General features: G+C 39.9%; 1 protein-coding gene across 2 annotated transcripts in view; it reads right to left on the minus strand.

Annotated features, from left to right (window-relative positions):
• The window catches only part of LOC124615708 (titin-like), a 108,638-nt gene extending 103,966 nt beyond the window's left edge, over window positions 1–4,672 (minus strand). Inside the window, exons 1-3 of one of the 2 annotated variants that reach the window (XM_047143752.1) lie at window positions 4,633–4,672; window positions 4,411–4,520; window positions 3,693–3,758 (exon numbers count right to left, since the gene is read on the minus strand). In XM_047143752.1, coding sequence (XP_046999708.1) covers window positions 3,693–3,713 — 21 coding nt within the window. In that variant the 5' untranslated portion in view covers window positions 3,714–3,758; window positions 4,411–4,520; window positions 4,633–4,672. Of the gene's footprint in view, window positions 1–3,692; window positions 3,759–3,914; window positions 4,244–4,410; window positions 4,521–4,632 lie in introns of those variants that run through there. The other variant, XM_047143753.1, reaches the window with a different exon arrangement.
• Between the last annotated feature and the right edge of the window lie 21,653 nt (window positions 4,673–26,325).

A 26,325-nucleotide genomic window follows, 5' to 3' on the forward strand; every position in this document is an offset into this window, starting at 1 on the left:
CCACAGACACTTCTTCAAATTGCACTGCTACCAGTCTTACTAGACAACTCATAGCACAGTCAGGATCATTTATCATCTAGGCCCCTAAATTAGGCACAATTTTGACCTTAGTTCTACAAACAACAAAATTACTGCCAATACGTAAGTAATAACACACACAATCTAAGCCATCTTCAACCTGAAAATTAGTTTGAAAGCCATAGCTGCATTTTACAAAGTGTGGTCCTATTAGAAGTGGTATCCTGTTGCCTTCCTTAGAAGTTTAAACCAAATTGAGCACCTAGTTACAGTGGAACCTACAGTTTAATACAGATTCCAGAAGGAAGAGAGCCAGAAGAGAAAAGTAACATCAAAAATGCTAGGACTGATCTGGGATCAAATGGAGTATGGATCTGTAGTCTGGAACTTTACCACAGAGCCAAGCCACAACTCCCAATAATATGCTACAAGTCATAGCCAAATAGATCTAAAACATAACAAGGCAGCAGCTTTCATTAACTGCACAAATTGTTTCAACTTTCACACAATGGCAAAACAAAGGCCGTGCATGTCAGTGCGTCGAAACACGCAATTAGTGCACATTGTTATATGACCTGCACACACTATGTTATGCAGTCCACACAGCATTCTATGGAGCTTGTTCACACCTTCAACAAACAATAGGTGTCTTAAACTAACCAATGATGTTGGGAAAATATTTATCCCACCCCCTCCCTTTAATGAATCTATTTCCATATTCTCAAATGAAGTTCAATGAGAATTAACTCTAAAACAAAAGGAACTTTTCCTTGTACTCACTTTGACATTTCAGATTTCAGTTACTATACATTGTGTGGTTACCCAACCATTGTCTGACCATTATAGTTTGGCTGTTGGTTGGAAAGTTAACTAGACAGAAGTAGGTCGGCTACAGTAACTGAAAAGTTTAAGTAGTGAGAGAAGTTCACGTTTTGGAACTACATACATCTCACAAATATAATTACGTTTAATTGTCAAAGGAGATCACTGACCCAAATAACATCCTCTGGGAATGTGCCATTAGACAAGGTGTTACAGACCAGTATGAAATGCATTTGGTAATGCAATGGTCTATGATATAATAAGGAAACTGTGGCGTAAGCTGAACTTTCTGACGGCTAAAATATCACATTATGAACTGTAATGTCTACAATGTTACAAGATAACCAAGAAGAGGCCATACATAATGATACGACATGCCACATCAGAACATCCACCTACAATAACCTGCTGAAAGCAGTGAAGAGATGACCCTTGGGGAGAACTAGTACAGATTTCCTTAGACCCTGACAACAATTTCCCAATCTCTACACCCCTGCGAATCCTGAGTTGCTCCTCAGCAAGCTGGGACTAACCATCCAGACAAAAGAGAAATCATGTGGTTCTAATACCAAGTACAGTAGTGAAGTGGGTGTTGTATATTAGTGCACTGCACAATTGTAAATTACAAAATTTTGGTCTACAAATGCTGTATAGCATAATAGACTAGTAGCATGTGCCTTCTGGATGAACATATCTGTGAAATAAGATTGCCAAATGGTAGTATGTGGACTGTTGTTATCATTATTATTATTAGTGTTTATATTCTATGTGGATCCCACCCCTTAAACAGCACAATTCTTAATTATTAACATATGTGAAATTATGTTAAAATAATGTGTCCTGTATTCATGCCAATAGCAAATACATAAATGTGAAATCAGATGGGGAGTTACAGCCTAGTTACCAAGTGAATATTCTGTTCAAACTAGTGATTAGGGCAAAGACAGCCCTTTCAATGTAAAGGAAATATTGGGCCAAATAAACAAAAAATCAATCTATTCAGATATGACCCTATGAAGGGCATACCCCAACACATCTCCTTCAGCAAAAACTGGAATACATCTGGTAATTTCAAAAACCAAGATACTGAAAAGGTATATCTCATAATATACCAATGACTTTTTCAATTCCGCTATCTGTACTAGTCTACTCTTCTACAATGCTGACCCTTCCATCCATTATCAAATTATTCTTGATTATCAATTAGTCCTATCAACCTAAACCTTATTTTAGTCAAATTATGACAAACTCTTTCCTCCTCAATTCAATGTAACCGGTCTTCACAAGTCACCTAATGTATCTTCGTGCTCTTCTGTTATACCATACCTCAAAAGTTCCTATTATATTCCTGTCTGCTTTGTTAACTACTCACATCTGACTTCCACTGCAAGCTAAAGCCTACACTTCAAACAAGTGTTTTGCCCATTACCAGTCAGAGAAGTGGGACAACAAAAATATCACTGCACACAAAGGTTCATACAGCAATGCTTAATAGTTTTGTAGCAAACTGGTTGTCAAACAGCTCTCAACATAGTTCCAATGCATCATTTAAGCACGGCTTAACAGAAAGTTAAAAGCAAGATAACCCTCTAACAAGTTATTAAATTCACTGACAAGTTGTTACCAAACATCCATAACATCACCAATGAGCTATTCATATCTAATTAAGATTTTTTAAAAATCTTTATGCAAGAAACTGGGTTTCACTCAAAACATTTAATCAGTATCATTTTCCTGAAAAGGTATGACGACAGATGAGGGGGAAAAAATAAAATAAATATAACACACAGCTCTGAGAAAGGTCGATAGAGACATCTAGCAATTAATCCGATATTATTCACATTTCATGTGCATCAAACTGGCGTTCCTACTTTCACGTTAGTTCCATATTTACAAGTACCTCCAACTATCCCACTTTAGAAGTAACGTCAGCGCAAAGCTATACTGGCCGCTTTAGTGCTGTAACACCGCTTTAGTGCTGTAACAGGAGTTAAAACTCTTATCTAAATAGCTTTTTGGCCACGCGTTCACAATCTAAACATTTGACTAAAGAATATGAACACACACTAACTCATCAGGTAGATATATTGAAGACTCATTATTTTCGAAGCTTTATTTCATAGTTCTATTAGGTGTTTTTATATATACACGAAAAGTTCAGAAAAATCTACTGTTACAACCCACAAAGCGAATTATTTCTACACCCATATTTCATAGAGGTGCAAGCCGATGTTAAAAATGATATCCACCGGCAGTATGAAGTTGGTAGTTGATTAACAGTTGCAAAAGGAACGACAGAAAGAAAGGAATTATTCCTCGTGTAGAAGCTACAAAAGCATTAACCACGTTGCTCAGACAAACCATTGCTAGCAGGCATAGTCAACGTTCTGGAATCCTAATGTGCTAGACCTGATATTAGTCGCATTTTAGTATCAGAGACGAATGTGGATCAACACATGAGATGCAAGGTACGAAAACAAAACCTGATTCTGAACGCCGGTATATTCCTAAAACGATTATTAAAGCAAACACTGCGCAAAACGTCAGCAAAGTTCGGCACAATAAAAGTAAAAAAGCCTTTGGTTTATACGACATACGCACGCACGAGAATTAAAATAATGTTTGTCGCTAAGTAAAATAAATAAATACAATGTCCATTTTGAAGTTTACGCTACTTTTTAAATAAACTGTTGTCGCCCGAATGTTTATGTCGAAACACACAGGAAAAAAGTAAGCTGTATTCCAAAATAAAAAAATGGAAGACCTTATGACGTAATCTACAAAGCTTCCGCCATCTATCGGAAGACCTGCATAAATTTGCAATTTACATGGAGTATTAAAAAGTTACTTACCATAGCGCAATATATGGTCATAAAGAATCTATTTTCTTCAACGAGTGATACTCTCTTCCGTAAAACCTGAAAAAAAGTAGAAAGTCGAATTTTGTCTCATGCTCTATATGATGAACTTACGCATTACGTATCACTAAACCGTTAGCTTCATAACGTTTACGCAGCATCTAACTTAAATAACTATTATCTTCTAGAACTTCATCGTTTTACATATATACGTACTCCAACATTCCCCAACGGCCAAGTTCCCCGCGCCCGTTTCCGAAGAACAGCACTATATTTATTCTGTAACGGATCCTATAATTTTATACTCTAAAACAAGCTACTACGAACGGATGTTAGATAGGTGCTTGACCAAATAAGTATTAACTCATTTTATTGTAAACCTATTTGTGTCTTTTACAGCGAATACGAAACCCGTCAAAATGGCTTCCCAACTCTCGCGCATAAGCAACGCGCACCTTGGTCCACTCAAGGACAAGTGACGTCACTTCGGCAGTATGGATCTCTCAAATTGAAACATTGTATTAGCTACTAACCTCTTGATTAAGCACTTTTCCAACAAAACCGTAACAAAAGAACCACGAAAAAGCATGCCTTAGTTTCTTTTACCGGAAATAATATTCCTTCCTATTCATTCAACAACTCGTATAATACAAGTCTGTAAGGGAGCATTTTTTCAAGGAAGGTTTTGTATGTATTACAAAAAAAAACTTACACAATAATTCAAAATTTACATAATTCATATTATGTACAGCATTTCTTTTTCAAACATTTAAACGATCAATCTACGACAAACTGTTTATATTTCATTAACCCCACCGGCACCTGAAAAAAAACAAGAAAGTTCACAATTAATTAACAAAAACTTCACACCATATATTCAATAACAAACTGCTGTAATCAATGCTTTACAATATAGCAAATCCAAATTCATTACCTTCCACATCCCTCAACTACCACGTATTAAAACCGGAAGAATACAATGATAATACACATACGAGACGGTGCTACCAAGGATGTTACCAAAGAGACTAGTTATCTTACAGCAACATCGACTGAAGTACTTTAATTTTCTTTGTGCTTCCAAGCATTTTTTGGTCTTGCATAACCATACCATTACATATCACAATATGTGACGACCAGGATCTGTTTCAGGACATATAAATGGCGAGGGAGCATGACGGTTAATAGTCGATTCACAGTGGACGGCAACGGGACCGAGGCAATGTCACTGTCATGAGTAGGCATGTATGATTACGCATTTGACGGATTTTCAACACAACGTCGCTTCGTTTAGCCTAGTATCTAATCAAACACCATGCGTTATGCGAAAGGTTGGAATATTAGATGTAAGAAATTAGTAATGCAATGAAAATCAAATGGTCGTGTGGTGTGACAGAGTTTTTAACGGCAAAGCAGCATTCACATTGCCGATTCTAAAAAATCTGGTTGGCAGTCGGTTAAGCCCTATTCCTGGAACAGAGCGGAAAACGAGTTGTACCAACCCAGAATAACGCCTAACTAGAGTATAAGCATGAGATAGCTTAACCTGAAATGTCGGGCCATTTAGCGAGTTTAAATGCAGACTAAGTTTTCACGATGGCACGAATAGTGATCAATCAGACAGTGCTGATGAGATTTTGTCAGAATTATTTGTCGGAATGATACACCACCTCAATTACTTTAAAGAATATGACGATTCCGAGTTGATTTTTAGATCTCGTCTGTTCAAAGAAGACATAATTCGTCTTCTCGATCTCGTATAGTACATGGCAAACTGAAGCATATAATCAAGAAGTGAGACCATTTCTGTTTTTCCTAGCGAATATTGTTTAATTGTAGTAATACATGTATGATATAAGTAATTCATGAATGATATACTGTCATTGCTATTACCATTACTATTACTAAGTCAACATCATTCACAGACCAGTACCGGACAGATTCTGTCACGTCTTAGCGATTATATAAAACTACAACTAAAAGTAAAATAACGGACAAAAAGCATTTCACAACACTAATACTACAAACACTGATAATAAACAACACTTTACAGCTATTAAGAGTTCCCAGTTTGTGGTTTCACATGTGATGGCATCTTGATGGTTAGTCTACAATTCCACTTGTAGAGGAAAATTCATTTACAGAATATAGTGCTGTTGCTTGTGCACATATATCAGTCTACCTCTGTAAATCCTCAGTGACAATGTTTGAACATCCAGTATTTGAATATCTACAGGGCTGCCGTGGGAAAGCTGTCCAGTGTTTTGCGCAGGTGACAGCTTAGAATATCAATGTTGGCCTAATTTCGTGTGTTGTAGTTGTGAATCTCTTTCTCCTTGCAAAAGGACCCTTGATTTTCTTTTATACAGACTAGAGAGTTGAAAACATACTTGCTAAATATTGTCACTGTTCTCAGTTGCTTTTAGATGGCTCTACAGTGGTCAAATTTCTTGCTGGAAGATATTGCTCTTACGGCCATTTTTTCTAGGAGCAATAGGTTTCACTTACAAAGAGAACTCCACAGCAGCAATCCATATGTCTTGCTGTTGTGAAATAGTGCGTGATACAATGTTAATAAGTACTGATCTGTAATCACACATTTGAGCTTCCAGGGATCTGAAACTATGAACATTTGCTATGAGTCTATAGTCACCAAGGCAGCATAATATTTTCTGCATTTTATCTTCATTTAATTTAATTTTGTTTGCACTGAGGCACTTTTTGGTTGTTGTTATTGTGGTCTACAGTCCTGAGACTGGTTTGGTGCAGCTCTCCACGCTACAATATCCTGTGCAAGCTTCTTCATCTCCGAGTACCTACTGCAACCTACATCTTTCTGAATCTGCGTAGTGTATTCATCTCTTGGTCTCCCTCTACGATTTTTACTCTCCACGCTGCGCTTCAATACTAAATTGGTGATCCCTTGATTACTCAGAACATGTCCTACCAACCGATCCCTTCTTCTAGTCAAGTTGTGCCACAAACTCCTCTTCTCCCCAATTCTATTCAATACCTCCTCATTAGTTGTGTGATCTACCCATCTAATCTTCAGCATTCTTCTGTAGCACCACATTTCGAAAGCTTCTATTCTAGTTTTGCCTAATATATTTATCATCCATGTTTCACTTCCATACATGGCTACGCTCCATACAAATACTTTCAGAAACGACTTCCTGAACCTTAAATCTATACTCGATGTTAACATATTTCTCTTCTTCAGAAACGCTTTCCTTGCCATTGCCAGTCTACATTTTATATCCTCTCTACTTCGACCGTCATCAGGTATTTTGCTCCCCAAATAGCAAAACTCCTTTACTACTTTAAGTGTCTCATTTCCTAATCTAGTTCCCTCAGCATCACCCGACTTAATTCGTTTACATTCCATTATCCTCGTTTTGCTTTTGTTGATGTTCATCTTATATCCTCCCTTCAAGACACCATCCATTCCGTTCAACTGCTCTTCCAAGTCCTTTGCTGTCTCTGACAGAATTACAATGTCATCCGCAAACCTCAAAGTTTTTATTTCTTCTCTATGGTTTTTAATACCTACACCGAATTTTTCTTTTGTTTCCTTTACTGCTTGCTCAATATACAGATTGACTAACGTCAGGGAGAGGCTACAACCCTGTCTCACTCCCTTCACAACCACTGCTTCTCTTTCATGTCCCTCGATTCTTATAACTGCCATCTGGTTTCTGTACAAATTGTAAACAGCCTTTCACTCCCTGTATTTTATCCCTGCCACCTTCAGAATTTGAAGGAGAGTATTCCAGTCAAGGTTGTCAAACACTTTCTCTAAGTCTACAAATGCTATAAACATAGGTTTTATTTTTCTTAATCTATCTTTTAAGATAAGTTGTAGGGTCAGTATTGCCTCACGTGTTCCAACATTTCTATGGAATCCAAACTGATCTTCCCTGAGGTCGGTTTCTACCAGTTTTTCCATTCGTCTGTATGGAATTTGTTGTAATATTTTGCAGCAGTGGCTTATTAAACTGATAGTCCTTTAATTTTCACATCTGTCAACACCTGCTTTCTTTGGGATTGGAATTATTATATTCTTCTTGAAGTCTGAGGGTACTTCTCCTGTCTCATACATCTTGCTCACCAAATGGTAGAGTTTTGTCAGGACTGGCTCTCCCAAGGCTGTCAGTAGTTCTAATGGAATGTTGTCTACTCCGGGGGCCTTGTTTCGACTCAGGACTTTCAGTGCTCTGTCAAACTCTTCATGCAGTATCGTATCTCCCATTTCATCTTCATCTACATACTCTTCCATTTCCATAATATTGTCCTCAAGTACATCGCCCTTGTATAGACCCTCTATATACTCCTTCCACCTTTCTGCTTCCCTTTCTTTAAGTTATTTCAAACAAAGTATTAGCATCCTTTAGTACATAAGCCGAATTTCTACCCTTAGTCATTAATGTTGCAATTAATGTCATTAATGTCCATCACAGCTTGGGCCATCAAGAAATTCATCATGTTATTTATGCAAACTGGGTGCTTGAAAACCATAATTCATGTCAAAGTAGTCTTATTTATCTAGTTCATTGGTTGTCAAACTGTGGCCTGCTGGACACATGCAGCCCAAATCAAGTATTCACGCAGCCCACAGTTCTCAGGTGTATTTCACAATAATACTAGCGACCTGCCCTGACTTCGCACAGGTAGAATGACTTGTCTGTCATAGCGCTAATTTTGTTGGCAGAGCACTGTGTAGAGTTATGATCAAAACTTGGAGAAGAAGATTAGGTACCTGAGTATTATAACTTTCATGTAAATAAACGATTTAAACAGCAAACACCAGTTGCCGGCGTACTATACTGCCTATAAATGCGTGAATAAACTGCCTGACCACAACTCCCAAACAATGTGAGCTGCACAACAAACATACATGGCCGCTCACTTGCTCGCAGGGCGGTCCCGCCAATTTGCCACGAGTATCAAGGATCCTACAATAGTTCCTGAGATTAGCCCCTCCGTTCAGACAGCAGTGAGCAGGTAAGTTAATAATAATCTATTGCAGTTCTTTCAGTTGGACAGCACTTTGGCGAATTGCGTCGCCCTATCCAGTTGTGAACTAGGAAAAGGTGACCTACCGCTGAATGCAGAATCTGAAGCATGTTTCGTTTGTAGCGAATCTCCACCATGATTGAGAAGAGTTTGCTAGATTACAAAATAGAGATAGGAGTCTGTCGTTCAACCAGGATTCAATTCTATGACATTTTGGTTGTTAGACATGCCCTAAGCCAACAGACCTGACTCAGAAACTGCTCAAGCCTTGCTGTTATCTGGAATTATGGCAGCTGTACCACTAGGTGGCAAAGCCAACTTTTTCACAGTGGCAGTGGAATTTAATTAATCATAGTTTAGCCAATTTCCATGAAATGCACTGATGGGAAAAAAATCGCAACACTAAAAAGCACTTGGTAGGCACATTTCTACATCTGAAACATAATGGCTGCTCGCATAACAGTGGTTGGTTGGTAAATTCGCTAGAGGGGACCAAACAGTGAGGTCATCGGTCCCATCGGACTAGGGAAGTATGGGGAAGGAGGTCGGCTGTGCCCTTTGAAGGGAACCATCTCGGCATTTGCCTGAAGCGATTTCGGGAAATCACAGAAAACCTAAATCAGGATGGTCGGATGCGGGTTTGAACCATCATCCTTCTGAATGTGAGTCCAGTGTGTTAACCACTGCACCGCCTCGCTTGCTGCATAAGAGTGGTGCTAGTAATGCCACTGTGAGAAAGCAAATCAGATTTGCTTTTAATACATACTATAACGGTTGTGGGCGTCAGTTACCATTGAGATTGGATGTGGTGAGCTGATGTTAGTCAAGAATGCCATTCAAGGGACGAAGGCGCCATTATTATCACCACCTCACTAAGTTTGAATGAGGTCATGTTATAAGGCTAAGAGAAACTGGATGTTCATTCTATGATATTGCAGTGAGACCTGTCAGCAATTTAGCCACTGCACATATTTGCTGGCAGCAGTGGTCACGAGAATGCATGCTTGGAAGAAGAATGTGCTCCAGATGGCCATGGGGCACTACTGAGAGGAAGATCATCGCATTCAGTATATGGTTCTGGGGCATCATACTGCATCTGCAACAGCAATTTGAGCAGCAGTTGGCAGCACAGTGACCCAAGGAACTGTTGGAAATGGGTTACCTCAAGGACAGCTCTGAACAGGATGCCTTGTAGTCCTGTAACATGCATTCAATTGATCCCAAACCTCCACCATTTACGACTTCAGTGGTGTCAAGTGAGAACTCATTGGAGGGCAGGGTGGAAGTCTGTTGTGTTTTCTGATGAAAGCCGGGTCTGTCTCAGTGCCAGTGATGGCTTGACTATGTGTTGGTTAGGAGGAGGCCAGTTGAGGGTCTCCAATCAACCTGTCTGTGTCCTATACACACTGAACCTACTCATGGAGTTATGGTCTTTGGAGTGATTTTGTATGACAGCAGGAGCACTCTCGTGGTTATCTCACACACTCTGACAGAAAATCTGTATGTCAGTCTGGTGATTCGATGTGTTGTGCTGCCATTCATGAACAACATTCCAGGGGGTGTTTCCGAAAATGATAACGCCCACTCGCTACCAGTGTTGCAACCCAACATGCTCTAGAGAGTGTTGGCATGTTCTCTTGACCAGTTCAATCATCGGATCTGTCTCCAGTCGAGCACATATGGGACATCATTGGACGACAATCCAGCATCATCGACAGACAGCATTAACCACCCTTATATTGACTGAATAAGTGTAACAGGCATGAAACTGCACCCCACAAACTGACATCCACCACCTGTACAACACAGTGCATGCATATTTTCATGCTTGCATTCAACATATTGACAGTTACACCAGTTAGTACCATACCAGCATTTCACAAATGCAATGGCTTATATCCTATTTGCATTAATCTGTGCTCTTGCAATGTAAATCACTTAAATATATTACCTAGAAAAATGTGTTCCTGAAATTTTACTACTCCACATTATTCATTTTTTGAGGTTGTCATTATTTTTCCGTTAGCGTATTTTAAATTAATATACACGAACCCTGCTCATGAATCAATCTATTATTTGTCAAAACTGGATCAACATTTCTACTGTAGTTTCTGCAATTAGCCCATATGTACAGACAGAATCCAAAAACTTCAACCACGTCAAGATCTTCCTGCTCGGTTACAAACAAAAGTGCTTCCAGAGACGAGTAATCTTTTAAGGTATGCTTAATTTTAAATGGCATTGCTGAATTTGGTCAGGAGCTAAGCAAAGTTATCCATTTATCTCAGAGGCAGTGGGATTAGTAGTGTGAGGTGGAGTTAGAGGATATGAGAGGGGAATGGTTTTATTGTTTGCCTCCCAGTGCTGACAATTCATGGGCATTCTTGATCCATACCAGTCAGCTGCTGCAGTATAGATTTTCACACAGATGTAACATAGATTCATGAATGCACATTACAGAGATAGTATTTTACAAGTTCAGTACCTACTGAAATGTGTCAGGCTGTAACCAGCCTCATGTTTCACTCGCCGTTTTACATAACACATTTAATCCATCAACAAGACATGTCTAATTAATCAATAAATTCCAATGTATATAAAAAAGGGAAGTATTACCATGGGAGTAGGTAGCGACTGTAGATGATTTCGCTTAATATTTCTTAATTTTAAATTGCATGCTAAATTAATTCTGGTTGTTAGCGGGGACTGAAAACTTGGCCTTATGGTTTCCGCTCACCATAGCCTGTCCTCAGCGGGTGACTCGACATGGGTATTACTGGCCACGTGAGTCTGGTGCACAGCCGCCATTGTTGCATTCACCACATCATAGGTTGGTGCGTGTCTCAGATAAAATTAATCGCACTTGGGAAGGAATGCACTTGTGTGCTGAGTTCAGCGAACTCATACTGTCCTCACCAGCTGGCGAATATAAGTCTAGATAGGTTGGAGTTTGGGATCTTCCTAAAAGCAACACAAAACCTCCTGAACAAATTTGTTGGAAGGTTTCACATTGGCGAAATAATGCACACTGTCTCAGATTGGTCCAAATGGCAGTTTTGGCAGGGTCATACCGAGTAAAAGCAGGGGAGAAAAGTATCAGGCAGTTCTTCGCTGGGAGCTGTAGTAAACACTTTTTCGCCAGGCACCTTAGGAGACGGACTTGGTCCTCGCAAGGTGCTGAGAATGGTCTTTTTCACTGTGAGAGAAGAAGGCAATTTACGAGAGGATGGCCCGCATTACGCTAGCGTACGACCCCACCTACAACCTCATTGTGCCTCATCTCATGCATATCATTTAAATGTCGTAGCAACAGCATACGAAATTGGTACAGAATGAAAGGCGCGTTGGTTCAGATTGGTCAATCAGTCACTGTGAAGTGACCCTTCAGCTACGATTTTACTCTTTGGGGTTCTGTTTTCTATACTCACTAACCTCGCCATGCCATTATCACTAATACTTCAATTCCGCCATTTACAGTCAGTTAAGAAGATTTCTTGTTCATTCGGTCTATTTTACAACTTTTCCAGTTCGTTCCCTCTGTAGATCCAAAATTATCACACGATCATTTGTGTACATGCACTCGTTCTCTTGTGATGAATATTTGTCCTTATTTGTTCTGAGCAGTCTGTGAAGTCATAACAAGAAATGTACGTAATTTGTAAGCGTTTTTCCATTATAGTAGTTGACTGTCCCCACCACTTCTTAGTAATCATTGATGTTTAATCAGGGAACACAAGTACAGTGCCCATGTTAGGGCCAACTCTTTCCTTTCGTTTCCGCGCGTATCTGAGTGGATGCTCAGTGCACGTCAGTGGCAAAACAGATTGGCTATAACACTACCCCAGTGACGCCTTGTATTATTTGTAGCAAGTGACATTAAATTAACAGAGGCTGTTGTGATACAATGGAGAGAGCAAAGAAAACTGACATTTAAATCATTTATCAAACTTTTGTGATGGTGTCCGGCATTCACGAGTGTATTTAAATACTACAGATACCATTATTAAGCGTCATTCGCATACATGGTAAAACCAACAGCACTTCACTACACAACTACAGTGTCACAACTGTTGGATTGCTGTAGTTGGTAGCAATCAATCTGAGATCTGCAAAGCGCATCGTAACTTAAATACACTCTAATGAGAATTCTGTCTTATATGGTAGTCAAAGGTTCCACACACCGATCGAGGTGGCGCAGTGGTTAGACACTGGACTCGCATTCGGGAGGACGACGGTTCAATCCCGCGTCCGACCATCCTGATTTAGGTTTTCCGTGATTTCCCTAAATCGCTCCAGGCAAATGCCAGGATGGTTCCTTTCAAAGGGCATGGCCGACTTCCTTCCCCGTCCTTCCCTAATCCGATGAGACCGATGGCCTCGCTGTCTGGTCTCCTTCCCCCCCCCCCCCCCAAAAAAAAACCAAACCGTAGGTTCCACACTTAGAAGACACAGCTAGGATTATATGTAAGTGAGCAGGCGCAAAGACGGACGAGATAGCCAAGAAATATATCACAGTAAACGTGTAGCTATTTTTACATAGCTCTTCACAAATGATGGGTATGGGAGCAGAATTTGGCCCTCATCTTTTTGGCATTTTCACTTGTAACTTCTTGGGTCATATTACTGAGGAAACTAAGGGCATGTCCCTATTTTTTGTAGAACTTAGTCCATTACTGACTATTGTCGCGATGGCAAATTCGAATTCAGGGTTTCTCCTTATACTTCTTTCCCTTCATTTGTTTCTACTTTCATTAAAAAAATCATTCTCCAGTTGCGGAATATACTTCAGAAATTTTTTAAATATATCTACAACAATGCCAAAATATATGTGAATTGTTATGTTCCTTCATTCTTGCTGTTTTCGTTTCTTTCGTTAACTGTTCACATGAAGTATCTAATTCGAAACTTGAAGTCTGAGTGCAAGCTTCCTCCATTATATAATTCTTACTCAGAGAACTTATTACCATTTTTATGAAGAACTACCCTAAGGCGACAGAAGTCATCAGAAAGTGATATGCACATATACAGATATCGGTAGTATACTGTACACAAGGTATAAAAGGGCATTGCACTGACGGAGCTGTCATTTGTACTCAGGCATTCCATGTAAAAATGTTTCCGACGTGATTACAACTACACGACGGGAATTACCAGACGTTGAACACAGAATGGTAGTTGGAGCTAGGCGCATGGGACATTCCATTTAGAAAATTGTAAGGGAATTCAGTATTCTGAGATCCACAATGTCAAGAGTGTGTCGAGAATACCAAATTTCAGGCACTACCTCTCAGCACGGACAGTACAGTGGTCAATGGCCTTCACTTAAAGACCGAGAGTAGCGGCTTTTGCATAGAGTTGTCAGTGCTACCAGACAAACAGCAGTCAGTGAGATGACCACAGAATGAATGTGAGATGTACGACGATCATATCCATTTGAACAGTGTAGTGAAATTTGGCATAATGGGCAATGACATCAGACGACCATAGCTTTGCTAACATAGTGACATCACATGCAGCGCCTGTCCTTGGCTCCTGACCATATCGGATGGATCCTAGATAAGGGGAAAACTGTGGTCCAGTCAGATGAGTCCCGATTTCAGTTGGTATGAGCTGATGGTAGAGTTCGAGTGTGGTGCTGGGCCCACGAAGCCGTGGAACGAGGCTGTCAGTAAGGCATTGTGTAAGCTGGTGGTTGTTCCATAATGGTGTGGACTGTGTTTACATGGAATGCACTGAGTTAGTAAAGGCCATTGGCCACTAAGCTGTCCGTGGTGAGAGGTAGTGCCTGAAATTTAGTATTCTCGGCACACTCTTGACATTGTGAATCTAGGAATACTGAATTCACTTACCATTTTCTGGGTTAGGCTAGTTGGACACCATTTGCAGCCACTCATGTACTTCATGTTCCCAAACAATGATGGAATTTGTATGGATGTCAATGCGCCATGTCACTGCACCACAACTATTCGTGATTGGTTGGAAGAACATTCTGGACACTTCGAGCGAAAAATTTGGCCACTCAGATTATCAAGCATGAATCCCATTGAACATTTATGAGATATAATCAAGAGGTCAGTTCGTGCACAAGATCCTGTACCAGTACACTTCCGCAATTATGGGTGGCTAAAGAGGCAGCGTGGCTCAATATCTCTGCAGGGGACTTCCTAGGACTTGTTGAGTCCATGCTATATTGAGTTAGTGCACTACACCAGACAAAATGATGATGATGTTTGGTTTGTGGGACACTCAACTGCATGGTCATCAGCACCCATATAAAGTCTTAATTTTTATGCAATCCTATTTTTTTTTTACACAATCCTACCTAACCACTGTCACGAATGATGATGATGATGATGATGATGATGATGATGATGATGATGATGAAATAATGAGGACAACACAAACACCCGGTCTCTGGAGATTGTCGGACAAAATGAACTTCAAAAGGATGTTAAGAGGTATCCCACGACTTTTTTCGCCTCGGTGTAAATAGTTTGGAAGGTAGCTCTTCCAATTTTTCGAACAGCAGGAGAGCTCTTAATGTTGCAAAAGTGCTCTGAGTGACAGAACCTGAGTTCAAATCACCACCACAGAAACTCGTTAACATCACAGGCATACCTATAGAGAAGTGCGCAAGGGAAACGCCAAGGAAGGGGATCCATGTGCCTGACTCTCCACCACCTCAGATTTGTCATGTCGGTCATTGCCAATTGTGCACAAAGCTTTGGTTCTCCTGACCATTTGTCATGTTGTATATGTGCACCTATTTGTGGTGTGACTATATTGGAATAAATAATATGGTGTAGTATCTAAATTAGAGTCTGAGAGGAAGATAAGAGAACAGAAGTTTCCAAGAAATATGGGAAGAAAGATTTTGTTTTATAACTGGACACAAACAAAGTAGTGCTATTTGCTTAATATGTCAGGAAATGCTTGTGGATACAAAAGGATACAATTTATGTCACCACTACACAAGTAAGTATAATTCATTTACAGTAGCTTTTCCTCTACATTCAAGTGAAAGAAGGAAAAAATTGCTGATCTCAAATCAATAATTCGTTGTTAACAAAGCGTTATGTTAGCAATAGTTAGGCCAAACTTACACTTTAAAATCTACCTGTCGCTGGCTCATAGAAAATATTTCGAACTATATGTTTGATGAGGTAATTAATACACTAAAAACTTTCTAACAGGCTTCGAAAGGCCCAATGACATCGACTGACCGCCATGTCATCCTCAACTTTGCAACACTGGATGCAGATCTTGAGGGGCAAGTGGTTAGCACACTGCTCTCCCAGCCATTGTTAGTTGTCGTGACTGGATCAACTACTTCTCAGTCAGGTAGCTTCTCAATTGGCCTGACCAGAGCATCCTGTTTGCCAACAGCACTTGGCAGAGCCACACAGTCATACATCCAAGTGCTAGCCAAGTCTGACAGTGATTAAGTTCAGTGATATGGTGGGAACCGGTGTTACCTCTGTAACAAGGCTATTGGCATAATTAAAAAAAATGAAATCGACTTCATGAACAAAGTACACTGACCTCACACTCTTTTTTGTTAGTGATTCAAAATTATCACATTTATAATTTGTCCCTGCCTTTCCTGCACCCCTCATATGTACCAGTCAAGAGACATGAACATTATAAGACTACGCATGTCAAGTGAACTTTATTTTTAAAGGGATATGGTGTACTAAACTCAATTAGATGGGCGCACAGTATTCTTTGTTTTAATATGTTGAAAACTGAGCTGCAGCATTTTATGTTATTTTCTATACTTGTAGACATGGTGCAGTCAATCTGTGAAATTCTGTCTGTGGCGAATCTTATCATTGGCTCATGCTACCACAGCCAGCATTACACATGCCTCCCACAAATACTCAGTAAACTTGTGATTGTTTTTAAAATTCCATGTATCAGCTGCTGACTTCGATGAATACATTCCTCAAATCTGCGCATGGTGATTTAAAATTCTTATGCACTGCATTGTAGGATTTTAATATCATGAATATGGCTGATCACTGTCAGCAACTGCACAATAATTTTATTCAATGAAGGAATCACGTACAGCAAATGGTAAGTGCGTATTTATTCTTCGCCAGTTTCGAAAATACCTTTCTATTTGCTATAGGTGCTAGCATTTAGTACCTTCTTGAGAAGGTTAACTGATTCATATCAAAATCTGGTAAAGAATAATTAATACCTACCATTTTCAGCTGTTGACTGTAACTGTCAGTTTAATAAAATGAAAAATATACAGGAGGAATTGCAGTAGACGAGTGGAAAGCTGTCTTATCGCCTCAGGGGCGAAACTTAGTACTGGGACAAATAGGTTTATCATTCCATGGTGAGGGGACATGATAGGGAAAATGTTTTCTTGTTTGTACTCCAATGGTGGCAACTCATGGAGGTGTGTGCCTTGTACCAATCACCTGCAGTGGTATAAAACTTTAATGGAAGTAATATCGATTAATGAACATGCATTATAGAGAAGATCACTTTCACATGCACTACTTAATTGTAGCAAAGAATATAAAATAAAGTTAAGGCTATTGTAGTACAACGCAATGAGTAGTAGAAGAATGACATTCAAAACATTCAGTAAATATTTGTGATGCTACATTTAAATGTAAGTACAATTACTGTTTAATCAATTAATCATCCATTCACAAAGACAACAAAACACTACTTCATCAGTCAATTACAGTTTCATAATATTGGGGTTGGTGAGGTGGGTAGTAACCTGAAATACTGAACAGTTAACATGAAGTGTTCCGAATGGTGTCAACTTTTAACAATTATTACTTGGAGGACAGCGCCAAACTTGTCGCTCTCTTACTACAACTAGTCTACTGTTGGCTCATAACTCTCTAATTCTTATGGTTACATGTTAATGATAAGATAGGTATGTATCAGACCTGAAGTGCCACTCCACAATGTTAGTATTTGCTCGTGAGCAAAAAAGTTTCACAGCCACTTATCTAGTGTGTATTACCATAGCTGCAATATTAGAAGAAACTACTTTGTTTCATTTAGCAAACAGTGCCAAAATAGACCTAACCAAATACAAAAACCGCATCAATCTAAGGTGCTGTATCTATTAACACCTTCTTCAGTATTAGACAACAACATAACGAATTTTAATGTAATAAAAAGTTTGATAGTACACTAATGTCCCGAGTTCATTCGCCAACATTTTGTCGATAGCAGAAAAAACGTTTACCTCCCATTGGGGCATCATCCATTGTTTAGTGGAAATATTAGGACCACAGGCCTATTAATGCGTCAAACCAAAAAAATTGTCTCCCACATAGCTTCATTGTCATAAACATATATAGTATTTGTGCTAACTCAAGGCAAGTTTAACACAGTAATGTTAACAGTAAAGTCAGTATTTTTTAAGTTGCAAAATGTAGTTGTTGTCTTGGTTATTAGTATTATCCACATAAGCACATCCATATTTATCATAACATAATAGTTATCTATGTGTTATAAGAGCATAGGTATTTGTTATTCAGCTAACAGGAATCTTTAGCTATTGAATCTACATAATCATAATAGAGGAAGGTGTGGCTGGCAAATTATATTTTTAAATTTCTGTTCAGTTGTCAAACAAATTGTCTCATTCAATTCTTTGCGTTATTTCAGAAATGACTCTGTCACATCAGTGAACTCACAACTACTTGCACCCAGATGCTTTGCCTCTGGTGATTTATTTCTGTCCCTAGGTGGCTTCATTGGTATCGACAAGGGGACAGCCAGCAGGATAATTGAAAAGATGTGTATACAAATATGGAATTCGCTCAAGAGAGAGTTTTGTTAATTGCTTCAGTTCTCTGTTGTAATTATATGAAAATAAAATAAATTTTATTCTGAAGGCATTTGCTTTAACTTTCCTTTTGTAGTTCTAATATAGAGCTTCATGCTCCTTTTTAAAGTGTCACATCCACCCCTCTCTGGTTCTCCTTACACTACTTTTGAAGCAACAATATCTGCAACTTGTAATGGAACATATTAAAAGCTTTACTTTAATGAAGTAAGTGATACCCTCCAAATTCAACCAGTTTAACGAGTATTTATGATTATAGAAGAGTTATTGTGTATGTTAACAATGATTGCACAACATGTCTCCATAAACAGTCAACCCATTAAATTATACTGAATAACTGACCCACGCAAAAGTTAATATCACTTGATCACTGATACAGCAAATGTCATCATGTAAAAACACTAAGTTTATCTTAAATAGTTAATATGAAGTACGAAAAATAGTAGCCAACTTAGGTATTTTGGATCCCCTTAAATAAAACTCACCCAGTGAAACCTATTCGTTCACTAGGAGCGTTTTCACTCAGTATTCACGTAATCAATCCTATTTTAGACGAAAACCAATGTAATTCTTAATAATTCATGTTAATTACTTATTTATGCAAATTAGAGAAGTCAATTGACAAACTTCTAAAAAACGGCCTTTTTGTAACAAAGAATTATTCTGTCAAGTCTACAAATCTGTCTGTCATTTTAATAACATGTTAAATTATGTCACTCGATGCGAATTAATAACTTTTCTGCACAAATTATGATAACAGATGTACATGTGACTTGTAAACTATATCTCTTTTTAGTAGTTCTTTGACAATGTTATGAATACAAGCAGCAAGAACGGTCAGGAGGCGTTAAACGTGGCACAGTACATAACTGACGTAGTGGTACACCGAAACAGGTCCGCCACTATACATAGCACACACCAAGATATTAAAAACAGAATCGATAAGTTCCTGGCTCATCACCGCCCAGAAGCCAGCTGCACTATCAGAGAATACCGCACGCCGAAAGGCCAAAGGGCCAACTCTAAACCATGCATGTGCGTGGTAATTAAAAACATTGACTTCGATGTTACCACTGCGGAGATCGAAGAAGAACTCACCTCAATGGGGTACAGTTTCGAGCGCGCGGTTCGCATAAGATCACGAAACACGTCGGAGCTCACACCCAACATTAGGGTACTGACCAGGGAGCAAAATACGGTGGACAAACTTCTGACCGAGCACTTTAGAATTCATATGCGATCGTATAAAGTAGAACCGCCACACCTGCCTCCTCCACAACCAGCTAGCTCACTGTGCTAAGTGTTTCAGCTATGAACACACAGCCGACAAATGCAACCAGTCGCCACAGTGCGCCAGATGCGCTGGGGCGCATTTCGCAAGCGAATGCAACTCGAAAGAGGAAAGGGTTAAATGCGCGAACTGCGAAGGCGACCATCACCCCATGGACCTCAAATGCCCGAAAAGGCCAACAGCACCCACAACCCTAGAAACTACTCTAACAATAAAGTGCATGGACAAACCGGCACAAGAGGAGTCGCAAACACCCGCGAACGACCAGTACGTCAAAACAAACGACCTAATAAGGGCGATCACAACAGCAATGATCAACATCGTACCGGACAGGAAATCAAAGGTAGTGGAAGCAATGAAAGAGGTGTCTAAAACTTTCTTTGGCAGAAAGCTCGAAACAGTCCCAGTAGGAAACAAAATACACTTCCATCTGCAGCCCACGAAGACGACAACAGATTCCCGCCACAACGGGCCAGTTGAAGAGGCGCCAAGCACATCTACACAAAGTAGAACACAACCACCTGCAATAAAGGAAGCCACGACCCCAGCCACTCGCAATAGTGAACCAACAACGCAAGAACATACAACACGCAGCTCAGACAGCCAACAAACGTCTCTTTCCGTGCAAGATGCGCCAGCGCACAAACCAAGACCGTCGCAATTGTAACCGGGACACACACTAGACAGAAGACACACTCAGGATGGAGGACACACACGAAGACGACATAAACATTGGCTTCGTCAACGCCAATGGCTTCAGGACGAAGCACCCAATGTTGGAAATGCTAGCCACCAAGGAGAAACTAGCCATCCTAGGTGTCCTTGAAACGAGGACAACGAGCTACCCGCTACGCTTACTTGACTTCGTCACACACGAACTGAAAGCCATTCCCGTACCCAGAAGCACTCCCAAAGGCGGCGTGGCGGTTTTCCACAACAAGAAAACCCCAGCTATAAGGGTCGAATTACCGCCACAGTTCTCCCATGTCCAAGCAATCCACCTACAGCTACAAACACGTGTAAGGAAATTCCTACACCTAATTACCGTATATATCCCACCTGGCGACGAAATCCCTACTGAATTCCTTCTATACATCAGGAACTTAGGCGACTTCATAATCATGGGGGATTTCAACGCAAGGTCGGAAGCATTTGGAGACACCAACAACAACAGGAACGGAAGAGCATTAACAACGCACCTGGAAGATATCGAAAACGGGGTAAGACTGCCCTACAACAAACCAACATTTATCAGCCACCAGGGAACTTCCATTCCGGACCACTTCATTTGCGCAAAATCCATATATACGCACTTCAGCCCTCCATGGGCAGGGGACAGCACGGGGTCAGATCATCTGCCTCTAATAACACGAACACACCTAATGCACTCACCACTTAACAACAAAAACAGAAAAACCATAATCGACATTAAACAGCTAAACGTTCAAAAATACGAAAAGGAACTCAAGGAGAGCCTACCACCAGCTAAAGAAATCGCAAGCGTTGAAGAGCTGAACAATATAACAACAACATCATACAGGCAATCACGAATGCGACAACAAACAACGCGCCGATCAAAGTCATAAAACCCAACGCAGACAGAATACCGCAGAGAATACTAAGCACAATTAAAGAAAAAAGACGCATCTACAAGCTCTTCAAACAAACAGCTGACTGCGAATATAAACGGGAATGGAATAGATTAAACAATTTGGTCAGGCAGCAGCTAAAAGAGTTCAGAGCAGACAAGTGGGCAGAAATAAGCAAGAACCTAGATCACAGGCAAACAAATAGACACTGGCATGCCTTTAGAAAAGTAACAGGAATCCACCACAAATCAGATCCACCCCTTTACCATGAAGGAAATATTATAACAGACGACAAACAAAAAGCTAATATATTTAAAGAAGTTCTAGACGAAGTACACAGTTTCCCAACCGACCCAAAATTCGACCTAAGACATGAAAGGGAGATCACCCTCGAATTAGATAAACTGCAAAAAACCGTCATTACACCGACAGAAGCCGAAGCAGCGCTAACGGCGGAAATTTCAGACTCAGAAGTGGAGGAAGCCATCCTGAAAAGAAAAAACAGCGCCCCAGGAAAAGATGGCATCAAAAGAATCCAGATACGATTGGCCCCAAAAAGATAATAACCTGTCTAAAGACCTTATACAATGCGACCTTGAAAATAGGCAACATCCCAAGACACTGGAAACAAGCGAAAATAGTAATGCTCCCTAAACCAGGGAAACCACCCAATGACCCAAGATCTTATCGGCCCATCACCCTACTTCCTGTAATAGGAAAAGCTTTCGAGACAATAATCAAAAACAGACTAATCGCCTATACGGATACAAACCACCTAATACCTGACTGCCAATCAGGATTCAGAAAGAATCACGCCACCATAGACCCAATAGTACAGCTATGTAGCGGCGTCACAAGAGGCCTAAACCTCCTGGACTGTGCTGCTGCCATATTTCTAGACATTGAAAGGGCGTTCGACAAAGTGTGGCACAAGGGCCTATATTACAAGCTCCTAAAAATGGGAGTACCAGCGAAAATCACCACACTCTTGTCGAACATCCTCGAAAATCGCCCATCCAAAGTCGTCGTCAACGATGCAGAATCGGACCCATTTACGCCAAAAGCGGGAGTCCCACAGGGAGCCATCATATCTCCCCTGCTATATACACTGTACACGGCAGACATCCTTCTACCCAACAAGTGGAACGAGGGTCTGACACTGTACGCTGACGACACAGCATACTGGTGCCATACACCAACAACACAAGATAGCAACAGACAAACTCAAAACTACCTATCCCTTCTAGAAATCTGGCTCAGCCAATGGAAAATTAAGCCTAACGCAAATAAGACACAACTTATTCTGTTCAAACACAAACGAAACCGCAGGTTACAACTATGGGGACAAACTATAAAAGCGAAAGACACCGCAAGATACCTGGGCATTACACTCGACAAATATATGTCATGGGAGGCACACTCAAGAGACATCACGATAAAAGCTAAAACAAGACTCAACCTACTCCGCCTACTCAGAGGCAGAACAAACGGAGCCAAAAGGGATACAATGATATACACCTACAAAGCTTTTATCCGCCCCATACTGGAATATGCCGCTCCGGTTTGGATGGCGAACAAAACAGTGGCTCGGAGATTAATGGCAACAGAAAGGAAAATATTAAGGACAACAGGCCAGATGAACCCCAGGACACGAAACGAAGTAGTATACAGGAACGCACAAGTGTACCCCCTAAGGAAGAGATGGCTAGAATTAACCGCTAAAATCGGCACCAACAGATTACGCAACAGAACAGCCACAACAGACATTCTCCTAAGAAATTACACCGTACTGAGATACCCACAAACAAAATACCCCTATCCGCCAACAGTAATCAAAACAAGCATTAAGGCAATTGATGCGAATTCAGCAACAAACTTCACTGGTGATGACATACAACAGGACATGATAAAACACCTACAAGACGAAGAATCAGAAGAGGAAGACAACACATAAAAAGAGAACGAAAATCACGACCACACACTAACAAGACAACAAAGAAGAGAAAACAACAAAACACAAAAAAGAGAACTTTCAACAGATCCTTGCTGAGGTTTTAGGGAGGTTTCCCTCAGCACACGGGCAAATGCCAGGATCTCAATACCATCCCACACGACAGAAAGCGATAGCTTATGACACTAGAGAGTCAGAACAAGATTAGGGACCCCAAACTCCACATCTCTAAATAAAAAGTGCCACCACAGCATACCTTAAGTTAATATAAGGCACCAAAGAGCAATAGGCTCTCCATGTGCCCGCCTCACTCCCTCAGGGTGAGAAATGAAAAAAAAAAAAAAAGGTCGGAATGTCACTTTGGTAGAGTGTGTTTGTGTGTTATTGTTTGAGGTGGATAAACAATGCAAAGAACATGCAACGGAAAGGAAATACTACTTTGTCTTGTGTCATGGTCTTTGGTGGACAGTGGAATTAAGATGGCCACCAGAGTAATAAATATTTGAGGTTTACATATTTGTTGGTTTCGCTCGTTCTTTATCATCAAAAGCACATAAAAAACACGGGACCTCATGTTTTTAACCCTAGACAACCAGATTTAGAGGCAGCATTAGCATCGAGACACAGCAGCGATCCAGCAAGCAGCAGCGATTACTACAATGCATTTTAATGGCGCCAACCAAACATCAAGTGCTAACAAGCTCCATAAATGGGAGTGAAATAGTGCGATTACAGCAATTAGCAATATCAACGACTAGGCGACCATTACAAAAGTGGGGGCTCGTCCGGGATCTTTAAGTGCATCGATGATAATAGTGCAGCGATAAATTTCGTAAGTGCTTATCATTCCAAAAAAGTTTATTTGTGCAGTGTGGCAACAGTGAAGATATGTCAAGGTGAAAAACAAAAAAACGTGTGTATGTGCGATTACGAAAAACTATCATCACACCGCTCGGAAGATTAACGTCTGGATTGTCAATGGAGTTCATGAATCAAGATAAAACCGTATAGATGTGAAGAAAGCCAACAAGAACACCGATCACGACATCATAGCATAGCTACATAAAGCAAGGTATTTTGTTGTTAACATGTCTCTACCTGAGAGTGACGAGATAGTAGGAAATGTAAAAATTGAACCAGGGGATGGTGAACAATTAAACTTAACAGAGTGGCTAGCAGGGTTTGCAACTCAAATAAGCTCGCAACTTAAACAGTCAATTGAACAAGTAAGTTTGGATTTTAAACAATCAAGTGAACAAGTACGTTTGGATGTTAAACAATCAAGTGAACAAGTAAGTTTGAAACTTAAAGAAAACACAGATAGACTGGATAAGTTAAGTTTGGATTTTGATCTATTAACTACTCATCTCAATGAGAAGTGTGAGGAAATTAAAACTACCCTCAGTAAGGACACTAGCGAACAGCTGATACACTTCAGAAAAGAATTTATAATTAAAGTTGAAAGTTTAAATGAAAATATACAAGCTAACACAGACAGCATTGCTGTCATCTACAACAGAGTAGATACTGAAGTTGAAAGATTGGATCAGAGAATAGACAAAACATCAGAAAACCTTAAACAAGAATACCACCTGTATACCACGAATGTAGATACAAAAGTAGAAAATATACACACTAAATATACACAATTGGAAGATGCATTGATGTCAAAACAAATGTTTTACAATCAAAATACAATGTATGGAAACATCCAAGTGAAATTCTTTCCTGGTGAAAATCTGCACCCTATTGACTTTATTCACCAATGTAAGGATATGTTTGTTGTAGGAATGTCAGATAACATAAAAATTAAGTTAGTAAAACGGTTTCTAGAAGGGGAGGCCCTATCCTGGGCAAATGAGAATAATAATTCTTGGAATACTTTTGAAGAGTTTGAAGCTAAATTCATTTGTAAATTTTGGTCACAATCCATACAAGCCAGATTAAAGTCAGAATTTCTAAATGGACCAGTGTATAGAGGGAAAATAGGGGGAATGCAAAAATTTTGCAGAGATCAATTGAAAAAACTTGCTCACTTGAATAACTCTTTTGATATTATGACACAAATTGATGTTTTAAAAAGAAGGTTACCAGAGAGACTGCAGTGGGAATTGGTCCATGGACCAGACGATTCAATGGAAGAGTTCCTGAAATTTGTAGATAGATTAGATAGGGCCTTGGAAAGAGAGAATAACCAAAGTTTTGGCTCTGGCAACAATCAGTATGGGGGGTGGAACAGGAATGTAAATAGAGATTATTATGGGAGGAGAGTCTTTGAAAATTCTGGAAATAATGCTCCAAATAGGGGAGATAGGAGATATGAAAATGATTTCAGAAACAATACACAGGAGGGAGGATGGAGGAGAGATAACAGGAATGATAGAAATAGGTATTAGGGAAGAGAACAAGATAGAAGGGGGTTTGTTGAAACTAGTGAACAAAACGACAACTACAAACGGACAGACCAAGGGAACCAGCCGGGAAATGGTGGACAGTCCCACTAGATGTCCGTAGTTTTGGAGCTAGACAATATTATGATAGGACAACATATAACCGAAACTGGAAAAGGAGAGGATACAATGTAAAGAGTAAATACCATGAAAATACTAATGTTGTTAGAATGAACAAATTAGAATTTAATAAAAGGTTTTGGGATACTATGAGTAAAAGTGATACAGTTAATAAAAACAGGGTTCAAGCACAGGTAGTTAGTGAAAGTGCAGAAGTTGAAGGTATTGCAGAGTTCCATAGTTGGGCTGAAAAAGATACTGGTGTTAATAAAAAGTCAGACACACCACAAATAGAATCAATTTTGGGGGGTTTATTTGATAAGAAGGGGGATGCCGAAGTGTTTAATGGAGCCGAAGACTCGATTGCTGAGATTCAGATACATAGGGGGGAAACTGAAGATGGGGTTGTTGTGGAGGAGGAGGAAGAAGTAATAGAGGGACATT

This window comes from Schistocerca americana, chromosome 5, assembly GCF_021461395.2.
Source record: "Schistocerca americana isolate TAMUIC-IGC-003095 chromosome 5, iqSchAmer2.1, whole genome shotgun sequence".
NCBI lineage: Eukaryota > Metazoa > Arthropoda > Insecta > Orthoptera > Acrididae > Schistocerca > Schistocerca americana.